Source organism: Hevea brasiliensis, chromosome 11 (assembly GCF_030052815.1).
Source record: "Hevea brasiliensis isolate MT/VB/25A 57/8 chromosome 11, ASM3005281v1, whole genome shotgun sequence".
Lineage (NCBI taxonomy): Eukaryota > Viridiplantae > Streptophyta > Magnoliopsida > Malpighiales > Euphorbiaceae > Hevea > Hevea brasiliensis.
Window position 1 is genome coordinate 68,644,126 of NC_079503.1, and position 12,405 is coordinate 68,656,530.

The 12,405-nt window shown below is 32.6% G+C and overlaps 1 protein-coding gene across 8 annotated transcripts; it reads right to left on the reverse strand.

Moving 5' to 3' along the window:
• Window positions 1-278: 278 nt before the first annotated feature.
• On the reverse strand, window positions 279-10,630 carry LOC110639858 (uncharacterized). 8 transcript variants are annotated; one of them, XR_009141403.1, is made up of 6 exons: window positions 10,106-10,621; window positions 7,707-7,812; window positions 7,343-7,445; window positions 3,985-4,168; window positions 973-1,061; window positions 279-710 (listed from the first exon to the last, which is right to left on the reverse strand). XR_009141403.1 is itself a non-coding variant. In XM_058130100.1 (6 exons), the coding sequence occupies exons 2-5, from the start codon at window positions 7,785-7,787 to the stop codon at window positions 1,025-1,027; spliced, it is 405 nt and encodes a 134-aa protein (XP_057986083.1). In that variant the 5' UTR covers window positions 7,788-7,812; window positions 10,106-10,622; the 3' UTR covers window positions 279-710; window positions 1,006-1,024. The 8 variants fall into 8 exon arrangements, 5 of the variants coding, with proteins under 5 accessions (XP_057986083.1, XP_021646664.2, XP_057986082.1 ...); XR_009141402.1 differs by having other exon boundaries at window positions 279-749; XM_058130100.1 differs by having other exon boundaries at window positions 1,006-1,061; window positions 10,106-10,622.
• Between the last annotated feature and the right edge of the window lie 1,775 nt (window positions 10,631-12,405).

Consider the following 12,405-nt stretch of genomic DNA (forward strand, 5'->3'; position numbering starts at 1 on the left):
GGAGATTTTTTTATTATTAAAATACCACGTAGCATAGATTTTTTTTATTTTTTTTTATTTCACCTCGACATGTCCATGTAAGCTTATGACTCGAAATTCCATCAGAAAGTGACTTAAGAAAGCTTCTAACTTGAAATTCCATCAGAAAGTGGCTTGACAAACTTTGAGTTGTATTAAATTGAAGTTGAAGGATATTTAAAATATAAATTGAAGTTGAAGGACATTAAGAAAATAATCCTCAACTTTGAGGGACTGCGATTAAAATTTAACACAAAAAATTGCTAAGAGCACAAATTATACCAGCATTCTCATCTATATACACTGTATCTACTAATAATTGGCTTTGAACCAATTTAGCAAACAAGTACTATTAAAATGAGAAAACTGACTACACAAATTCAATGACAATACAGCTTAGGGCATAACCTTCGACGACTGCTTGCTTTTTTATATTAACAATTTCCAGTATCTCACAAAAACTGTAGAAAAACTTCGCCTAAGGATAGCTGATAGCAAAGCCTATATATTAATAACATTAATAACATATTCAGTGGTGCAAACCCAAAATTTTTTACAGCACGATAAGAGTTTTTTTCCTCTGCATTCTCCAATATTAGGAATGCACTTTGGGTCGTTCATCATCTCCCCAGCAAAAAGACAACACATTGTTAGCTCAGTTAAACCTCTGAATTATCTGGAACTGGGGAAGCCTACAAATAGGTATGCAGGATCTGGGTAAATGAACGCAGCTGGGAAGAGACGTGATCATTTTAAATGAAATAATAATGCCCCTTGTATAAGCAGTCAACCAAAAAAAAAAAAAAAAACCCTTGCAAAAAAATTTTTTGAAGCAGGATCTGCAATAGACATCACATCCAAATTTATGTAGATTCAGGCTGATATCAAATTCTTTGGAAAACTGAAAAAAAAAAAAATAATAGTAATAACAATAAAACATGTAAGAAGCATTACCAATAAACATGATCATAACTTTGATTGGCTTACATAATATTTTTTTTTCCAATTATTTCTTCTGTTTGACTGCAGCCTCTTCACGTGGTCTACAAATAAAGGAATAGAAAAATCAGGCCAAATCATATAAATAGAAAATAGAAAACAACATCACAATACAACTCATTATAAGACAACATGCTCTTTAATAATATAATTTATTCATTAAAAATACTCCAAGAAAGTTTAATACGTATTATAAAAAAATCTGCACAGCGCAAGGGTTATACACCTAGTGTTTATATATAATAATGATTATAATATTAGTTATGGCAATGATTATAAACAAAAACTAAAAAACAAAATACATAATATAGCTATTATAATAGAGATTTTACTGCTAACGAACAAGAAAGAAAGAGGGAGAAGCAAGGATAAAGCATACAAATTTTTAAAAACAAGAAGATTGTTAGCATGAGAATCAAAAGGAGATAGGTTTTTACTTAATCATGGCTAGGTAATTTAGTAATTAAATTGATTTAAGATGTCTGACATACAAGCATCTAGCGTTCGTGATCAAAAGCTGGATTTTCTAGCATTTAGTTACTTTTTTCGAAATGTTGGTGGATGGATCCATATGCAACAAATCCTAAGATAATTACCAAACGCCCCAAATTCAGTGGTTGGGACATCAACCACTAAAAGCTAGTCCCAACCACTGAACCAAACAGCACATAATCATTTATTTGGTAGCAGTGGTTATGTCCCAACCACTGAACCAAACAGCACATAATCATTTATTTGGTAGCAGCGGTGGCAACAAGAAAGAAGATGGTTATAATGGGTTGTGGTGGTGGTGGTGGTGGTGGTGGTGGTGACAGTGACAATAGATACGATGATTGTAAAAGCTTTTGGTAATATGCACGCGTGTGTGTGTGTGTGCACGCGTGTGTGTGTTGAAGTAAATAAAGTAACTGTCATTACATAAATTTTTGTATGTAGTAGGCAATATGTTAAAAAAGCAATAACGCACTCGCATAACATTACAATATATTTGCTTTGTTCAACCAAACGAAGTAAAGAATCATATAACATAGTAGTGATTGCATTGGAGGTTTCATTATGTTCTATCATAAATAGCCTAAAGGTAATTTGATTAATATAATTAATAAAACGATGTCAGTCAGTCTTCACTGTTCTGATTTTGAAACAACTCTATGTAGATGTGCAGATGTGCCCAACGGGCTGCACTGGCAGAGAACTGATAGTTCCAGTTCAAGGTTCAAAGGGATCGGAACCGGAGCCACAAGGCCCCCAATTCAAGTCCCGTTTCCGGTTCCATTTCAATTTTACCAAATCCAACAATTGAATTATTTTCAAATTTTGCGTTTAAAGAAAAGGAAAGAAAAAAAAATCCCGTTTGGGCCCAAAACAGAACCAGTCAATTCCAGTCTGAATCAAATCCAGTTTTAGTCAATCTGGTTTTGACCAGTTCCAATTCTGGTTTTGAGCCGGAACTTAGCCAGGTCTAACTCTATGCATGCATTCAACAGGCAAAAAAACTAATTCCTTGTCTAAGAATTTTGCTTTTTAAACAACATTAAGTTTCACCAAAGCCATGCATAAATTTAGGGCTTCATAGGTTACCAAGGGTGCAGAATTGGACAGTAAAAGAAAGAAAAAAAGAGGCTAGAAATCCATCATTGCCATAAGAAAAATAAGGTACTTTTTGATTTGTTAAAGCTTATTGCTAGAATATCACTTGTAGTTAGCCATTCAGAAATTCACCACAAGGTAAGACATTTGCAATCAGCAGTTACAACTGGGTGTAAAAACCATACACACAAACCCTTAAGCACTGCCTCTTGATGCAACCAAGAAATTCACATTCAAATGTTCATGAGGCTTAGAATAATCGTTCAGTTTTAATGTATGATTTATTGGGGAAGTAGAATACCTCCTAATCCTATTAGAGTTCACTTTATGTGTCTATTTAGGTAAATTGGCGGCTGGTCCTTCATTTAAGTCTCAGGGATAATTTTTGTAATTTCCAGAGTTAGAGTTCTACTTATCTGTTTATTTAAATAAATTAGCTGCTGGTCCATTATAAAGTATCATGGGTATTTTTGTAATTTTCATAATTTTCAGAATTGCTGGAAAGTTATCCATAATTTTGTAGCAGTCTTTATTTTATATCTGAAGTATTATTATGAGTCCTTGTTGGTTTAGGATGGCATTATTCCTTTTTGGTCTGACTTTAGAGTTCTGATCCTTAAGGATTTAAAATTACATTTGGAGTCCAATGTGTTGAAGGATCAGGGAATAGTTTTGAGTCTATAAATACCCAGCATTCTTTATTGCTCAGTTTTTAGTCCATAAAAATTCTAGCATTTATGCTTCTTTGATTTTTGCAAAGCGATTCAACCCTCTCTGTGATTCCAATGGAAACCTTGGTGTAGTGCCCGAGGAAGTTTAGGCATGAAACCCAAAACCTAATTTTACTGTGCATAGCCCACAAATCTTCTCTTCTTGTTTAATTTTGCTTCTCAATTCCATCCTTTCACAACCCTAATTTTCCACCTAAATTCCAACTCATTCTAGCCTCCAATTCTAGCTTTAATGAGCAGCCTGCAAAATGTCCTAAATCTCCACTACATACATAACCTAATAATGGCCATTGCCTACCCTTTGAGAAGATCAACTAACAAAATGCACAAGATGCTTGGCCAGTCATTGAATATACACCGGAGGCTGGTTCTTATAATGGAGGAGAATCAATAAACATAAAGACAGAGCAAAGGACTAACAACTGGAATAATTGTGTACTTGACCAGTAGAAAGATGTAAATAATAACAATGTACTTGGTACAAGAAATATTACATTGAATCACAAATTGCTAGTTAGCACCAATAACATTACTTTCCGATTTGTCGACAGGATAGGAAAATATACTGATCAATCATTAAGGGCCACTCAATGATTGAAAATTAAATCAAAATTCAGAATTGAATGTCACGTGTAATTTAGCATACCTTTTAGCTGGTTTTTTGCTCTTATCAATACCAATACATGCCTTTAGCTCCTCAATGCTCAAGATGGCCTCAAGCTTACATTGAGATAAACAGCAACCATCAATGAAATCAGGAGCTTTGGCCATGCCCGGAATATGAGATAAATTTTCAACATTTCCTTTCAGATATTCCATCAACACAAGTGCTGCGCATGGTTAAAAGGGGAAGAACGTAGAAAATTTTCAGGCTTTGAGAATCAAATTCAACTATCCATAAATTTTGTTAATCACTTTGGCAAGAACATCTGGAAATGCCAATGCCAGAACAGAAAACTTCAAAGAAATAATAAAATTCTGTGTCAAAATCACCAATGAAATGATGCAGACAAGCTATTATCATATTCCATATGAAAAGGGGAATTCAAAGAATTGAAACTAGCGAAACAGGATTCCGGAATATGAGATCAAGATACAGTCTTCACCTTTGGCCTTTACTATGAGGAGACAGTTTTCAAGTGACACCACAAAATGGCCATTTTCTTTGCTATTAACCATATTAAGGGCCTCAGACGACACAAAACTGTCAAGTGACAATGACATGCTCCTTTTTTTTTTTTCTTTTTCTTAATTGCTTACTTATTGAATTGATACCATGTTCACAAAAGCACAATAAACATATAAATAAATAAATAATTCTACAAGATGGCTCCAAAGAATTAGATGCTATTTAAGTGTCACCTACATGATCTTTAAGGATACCGCAATATTTGTGCTTCAAAGCAATGCTAAGAAGAAGGCATAACCAACAAATTTAATAAAAATCAAACAGCGATCTTGATTAAAAAAATAAATAAATAAATAAATCCTGCTTGAAGCTCATCACATGCAAGTGACTGTTTTCCTTCTCTCTACTTCACTTATCAGCAAACACAGAATAGAAGAATCAAAATTATGAGCTTACTATAGTCATTTTTCCTTGAAACTACTTGAAACAATAACCAAGGTATTTCAGACCAGCTAGTAGACTACTGCATATCACTTTCTTAAAACCTAATGTCTAGCAGAAAACCAAAATTCTACCAACCTTTATTTCACAGAAAAAGGAAGCAAACAGAGATAGAACAATTAGGCACTTATGACTCCAAATTGTTCTATGTTTATCCACCAATTTTTTTTTTTTTCCTTTTTGTTATTATGTAGACTAAAATCATGATTGTCAAATTGATATTCAAATTATTAATTAGGAAGTTCACTTCCTTTTCCTGAATGTAACATTTAAATTGAATTATGAGCCATAATATTCAACAAAGGTTTTATTGTAAACCACAGATTTTCAAAAGTGTTAAATTGGAAAACTAAAATAAAAGAGCCACATATGGTAAATGATTAGAAACTTCAAATTTAGGGTTCAAACAACTCAAACATACCTAAACAAGCAATTGATAAGTCAAATAATTGAACAAGCAATAATTATCAGAGACTGCAGATTAATGCAAAAGTGTCAAAGGCTGCATATAAAGATTCTTAAATGAAGTGATTACACTAAGTAAAGACAAGAAGAGACACAATGGCTGTTCAACATCTGAAATCTTTACACATGTTTTCACTACTAAGAGAAATTACCTTCAACATTAACCAGAATTCTACAGAATGTTTAATGGACATTGTTAACTAACGACGACGCTTAATGGGTGCAACCAATGCACACCCGGAATATATAGATGCAAATTTATCCCAAGGGATGAAACCATTGACTTTTAAAAACCAAGGGACATTTGTATTAATTTTGACATAACACAGGGAGCAAAAAATAATTTACCCTAAACTAAACATAACCTTAACAATTTTCTATTTTACTTCTCTATATAGATTGTAACCTTCATGGGCATATCTAGTTTTAGGGTTAAATTGAACTACTTTGAATGCAAGAAACTAAGGGCTCTAAATCAATAAGCCAAACACCAAAGAGATCTCACACTACAATATAGAAGCAAGAAGTTCACAAACTCATGAAGACGACTACACATCGTTATCATCAGATTATGTCAGTGTTGTTAAAGTAGAAGAAAGGCGCCGTGCGAAGAGAGGCGAGGCGAGCCCTTAGCGATTCACCCGGCTGAGGCGAGGCATCTAAGATGAGTCGGCAGCCCCATACAACCAAGGCGAGAGGCGCTGTGGTGTTGAGCTCCGCCACTTCAAACTAACAGGAATTTTTTTTTAATTTTTTCTTAAAAGCATAAAATAAAAAGAAGCCCTAAAATGTCTCACCTTAACGCCACCCACGGAGCAGATTGCAAAGAAACAGAGCAGCAACCAGGTATTTCTCTCTCTCTCTCTCTCTCTCTCTCTCTCTCTTTCATCTTCACAATCTTTCCCCTTTTTTCCTCTACTCTTCTTCTACCTTCTTCACCTCTCACTCTCACGCTGCAACATTGCGATCCAGATCCAGTGATTTTTTTTCTTTTTATTTTTTTTTTCTTCTTCTTGTCTCATCCTCCTTCTCTTATGCTGTTGAATCTCTTCACAGCATCATCACGCTGCGCAACCTATCAACTATTACTACCAGTCCAGCACTTTCTCTTTTTTTTTTTTTTTTTTTTGTTAAATTTGTTAAATATTTAGAGATATGTTTTTGTTATTAAATGGGTATTGTTGTGATATGATTTTTATTAACCGGATATTGTAAATCTATAATTGTTACATGCTTATGTTATTAAATGGGCATTGTTGTGATATACTAATGGGTATTGTGATTGTGATATGTTTTTATTAAATGGGTTTTGATGCTCTTACTATGATTGTGATATGTTTTTATTAAATGGGTATTGTGAATTTGTGATTGTGATATGCTTTTGTTACTAAATGGGTATTGTTGTGATATGCTAATTTGATGCCCTTGCTATGATGTGTAAATTGTAATTAAGCAAATTATTGAAAAAAAATATGTTGTTTAATATTTTAATTTCTTATTTGCTTAAATTGAGAGTTTGGGGTTGTTGCTTTAAGTAATTAATTTGTAATTTTCTTCTATACGCTGCATTTTCTTCTTTTAGAAGTACACACACACACGCACACACACACACACATATATAATTTTAGCAATTTATATTATGGCGTCTTGCTTCAAAAAGGCCTTGTCTCGCCTCTCGCCTCACTCCGAAGGCCATAGGGTTCCCTGTCGCCTTAGTTATCACCTTTCGTCTTGATAACACTGGATTATGTAAGATAAAGATTCTTCCGTAATTTTCCAAATTGTTTCCAAGCAAAAAATTGCTACCTTGAGTACTTTGTCACATTTTAAGTTGCATATACCTTAAGTTTAAAAAGATTAACCCAGTTTTAAGCATATGGATACAATGAACCTAGTAAGGAAAACATACCAAGAATTCTAAGCATCTTCAGATCAAATTTCATAGCTAGCTGCTTGTGACCCAATACTTTGGCACGTTGAATGACCAGCATTTTCAAGCTAATCAGCATATCCTGCAAATGTAAAGTTCATGTCATTAACATCAACAAGTGCACGGCGAAGGCAATAGCACAAGGTCTCCCCTACACATCATATAAATGGTTTGAATAATTAAGAGTTTCCATTATGGCAGGATGGATAAAAATCATTTCATCAAATTCAACTCAAGATTTGGAGGACAACTCAATTAAATATCCAACAGAATCACACCTTCTCAAACAGATTTATTCAATAGAAGCAAACGATTATGCTTATGAAGAAAGGAGAAATCTTACAAGCTCAGACTCAGACAAGGTACAGAGCCAACGCACGTCTTCAAGTCTATTATTTCCTAAAAATTCGTGTACTTCATCCATTTGGAAACTCAAAACTTCAATGACTCTGCAAAGATTATATATACAAAATTCGCATTAATAACAAGTAATTATCATTTTATCACTAATATAAACAAGATTTTCACGAAAATGGCAGCTGTAGTAAACAAGAGACGGAAAGAGACGTGAAGGGAGGTAGTGGTGCTCAAGAAAGAAAAGAAAAAAAATTCCTTTCATTTTTTTCAATGATAGCAAGCTAAAGTTTGACCTAACAGGCTAACAATCATCAAGAGAAACCAAAAATTCAAATATCCACTTAAATTTCCAAAAATTAATCTAAAAAATCAGTTAACTAAGCTGCTTACAGTTTGGTTAATCAAATAATGAGGATTTTTTTTACTGAATCCATTATATATATATATATATATATATATATATGAGTGTGTGAGTGTGTGTGTGTTAATATGAAAGGCAGGAGAATATTTGAATAACTGAATCGAATACATTTATGAAAAAAAAAGTATATAACATAAAAATTTGAGGTGTATACAAACAGAACCGAATTGAGCTTTGAGTTGCTCAGGTTCGGCCCATCAATATTATTTAAAACTCAAGCTTGGCTTGTTCAATATTTATTAAATTCGAACTCAATTTTAGCTCAGCTCGTTTTAAGGTCATCTATAATATTAACAAGACAAGATCAAACATAGCTCATTTATTCATGCATCTTCTTTCTCAACACAAGCATAAAAAAATAAATGAAGTTAGGCTCTACTAGAAGTTGTCCTAGGTTTCGAGTAAGGTTTTAATTTAACAGGAATAAAACTGAGTTTAAGCGCACCTAGTTTGTATTTCATCTAGTAAATTATTTTCATTTATTTTACTTAGCCAAAAAATAAATTCTAAAAGAAATAGTTTAGGAAACCTTATTTAAAAACACTAAGTAAAAGATAAGTTTCGAAATAAAAATAGTTTTAATTAAAATGATTCAAGGGCACCAAGGGGACCCTCCTTAGAACCACTAAAGTAAAAAATGCTTTTTATAAAAAAAAATTTTATTTGGATCTAGGTAGTTCAAATTAATTAGAACCAATAAGACTATTAGAACCAATAAGACCAAATTAATTTTTATAAGAATATTTTTTGTTAGGTAATTCAAGGAGACCACTCCTTAGAACTACTAAAGTATTTTTTTTTTTCAATTACGTAGTTCAAGCTGCGCCCCCCTCCTACTCTTTCTCTTTAGAACCAGAGTAAAAAAATGAAAATTTTCTTTTATAAAAATGATTTTTATGTTTAGGTAGTTCAAGGGAACCCTCCCTCAAAACCACTAAAGTAATTTTTTGTATAAGCCTTCTCACCGCTACCAAATATAATGATATCAGTAGACTCTACATTAAACATTGCGTGTAAGCTAGTGTTAGCACAAAAAAGTGCATTATAATTTTCTATTTAGTAAACTAAAGTTAAAGAAAAATTTTAATATGCAAATGCAAGCAACATAACCATTTACATAATGACCAAGGTGGCCACTTTCAGAAACCAAGCCTACTTGAGAGTTGAGACAATAAAAAAGCATGGTGCATGATAAGCAGATTGTAAAACTCTCATATACACAATATGTAAAATATTCACAGGACTGTTCTCAAGGCAACACATGAAATAAACCAGAATATTACAATGAACTGCTCATGACAGAAGCCACTTGGTATCAACTCATCCCAAAACTTGTTAATATACTTGTATTATTATGATAAAATATGCTTTGGGTATTTCTACATAAAACTTTCAGCAATATAAAAGGTTCTTGAGTTTATAGAATAACAGAACCATAGAACAAAGAAACCAACACAGAAGCCAAACACATAAAATTTATAGAACAGCAATGGGATTAATGCCTCCTTCCAGGACATTTACTTAAAACAGAGATGAATAAATGCAACACCACTTCTAGGATTCCAACTGTAAAAAATTAACGTCAATACGCATAAATGGTTCAATCATATAGCCATTGCATCAAATCTGTCTGAAACCGACCTCGCAATACACAACCTTAATAAGCAGAGTTATGAAATTATTATACAAAGAGAAACTTATTAACTAGATGCAAACTGAATAGGGGAGTGAAGATGCAGGGGTACTGCAATTATTCAAGGGAAGGAAACAAGTCTTATTTTAACATAATGAACACAATACAGCAGTTTATGTAAAATACCCATAGACGTTAACAATCAAATGAGTACCAATCATCTTTAAAAAAATAGAAATTAATCAAAATGCTTTTTGCAACAGTGAATCAACCGACAAAAACTGGAAATTAGTTTATAAAACAGACCTAAATGAAGCAAACAAATTCCCACCTAAATCACGCTGCAATGAATATCCGGAGGAGAGGATGGGGCCAGATGGGTCAAGCAATGGGCCTGAGAGACGGCACCGTTTTGCGGAGACCGGAGCGCCGGGTTGGTGTGGAAGAGAAGGGCGAGAACCGTGGAGCACTGCAATGGGTTTCAAAGGAAAAATGGAAGTAGCGTCGCTGGAATCGAGGAGAACAGCGACGGTGGGTCCGGGTAGCAGTGTCGTTGGGCTTGAGAAGATTGGAGCTAAATGAGGGTTGAAGGGGCGGTGTGCGCTGAGTTTTGCAGCGTGAGGGAAGGAGAAGAAGGGAGTCAGGGATCTCGACGGGGAAGCCGATAGTCGAGGTGGAGCTGAGCCTAGTTTTCGTGCTCTAAGTGTGTATCGGGGAGCGAAGTGAACGGAATGGGTATGAAGCGGGGAAGAAGACGATGATTTTTCGTAGAGCTGGTACGACGAGGCGTTAATTTTGTCGGTGAGGCCGTATCTAATTTTGTTTTTGTTTTTGTTACTTATATCCACTAAACCCTAAGAAATAAAGGTTGAGATATGATTTAAGTATAAATTTTGTGTTTATTTTTTTAAGAAAATCTTAAATCTAACGGCTAATACTAAAATCCTATATTGAGAGGATAAGGTTAAAATTGATTTTTTTTAAACAAAAAAAAAAACCTTCTTTTCTTTTTTTTTTTTATTTTTTTTCTTTTTTAACTAAAATTAATTAAACTAATAGTAGAAAATAAAGCAAAATTAAAATAAGATTGATTAAAATTGAAAATTGTTGATTAAAATCTCAATTTGATTAAAATTGAAAGTATGATCAAAATTCAATTAAATTTCAACATTAAAATTAAAAACTAATGTTAAAATTGAAATAAAAATAAAAGTGAAATTAAATATTAAAACGAGGTTGAAAATTAAACTAGAATTAAAATAAAGATAGAAAATAATAGCTTGATCAATAGTAAAATTCTAATTTTATTTTCTTTTTTTTTTTAATTTTTTGACTTTTTTATAAAGATGCTTAGACAAAATATGTGGTCTAGACACTTAAAAATTATTTAATTTATTATAATAAAATTTATAAAAAAAATTGAAACTCACTTTTACTAATTTAGTTTTTTAATTATTCTAAATATTAATAAATTTAGTATATTAAATTTTAATTAATAAAAAGTAATTGTATGTACTTTAAAAATTAATAAATTAAAATTAATTGTTATCCTTTGTAGCAACTCAAGAGGAGGGTGAATTGTGTGTTAATTAAAAAGTTTGAAGGATATGTGGAGATTTTTAAGAGATAGTGCATAAGAAAGAAGAAAAGAAGATAGAACACAGAAATTTTATAGAAGTTTGGCTATCCCAAGCCTACGTTCTCTGCTCAAGGCCCTCCTTGAGAGTTAACTCCACTAAAATTCTTTTTTGGGTGAATAATAAACCCTTTACAATCACCACAAGAGCAAACCCTTGCTCTTTTACAAATTCATTTATACTCAAGAGCTGTTTAAAACTCTATCACACTCAAGTGATAATTAATGTTTACAACAACCTTGAATGAACTCTTTGAACTAAGAAATTACAACTCAAATATCAAGCTCTTAACAATCAATTATGGTAGCTCAAGTTTAGAGAGAGAAAAGAGGGCAAAAATATTTTAACATAATAAATTCTCAAAGAAAATGGTTATTATATACACTAGTCATAAATGACCTCTTTTTATAGTTTTAGCAAGAAAATGATCGTTTGGGGTATATTAAATGTAAATATAACTGTTCAACCACCTAAAACTCTGTTTTATCGAGTTTCAAAAACTCAGGTTCGGCTGTCGAAATTATTTACTTCGACTGTCGAAGATTATAGCTCGAAAAAATATCATTTAAAAAGTGAACTTCGGCTGTCGCAGTGCTCTCTGAACAGAACAGATTTAAACACTTAAAAATCATTATTTGAAGAGTGAACTTTGGCTGCCGAAGTTACCACTTTTAGCTGTCGAAGTACTCTCTGGACAAAAGGCACAAAAATGGCACTTAAGCTTCAAAACCTCATAACTTTTTCACCCAAACTCGGATTTTCGATCCGTTTGAACTGTTGGAAAGCTTATTTAATAAACTCTTCAATGAAAATACTTTCAAAAACAAATTTGCATTTCTTAAAAGTAAAATTTTCACTTTAGTCCTCCTTGATCAAGAAAAAGTTAAAGATAGAGATACTAAGAAGTTTAGAGATTCACAAAATCATAACTTTTTGACCTAAACTCTAATTTTTTTTATTCATTTAAACCATTGAAAAGCTAATTTGATAAAAT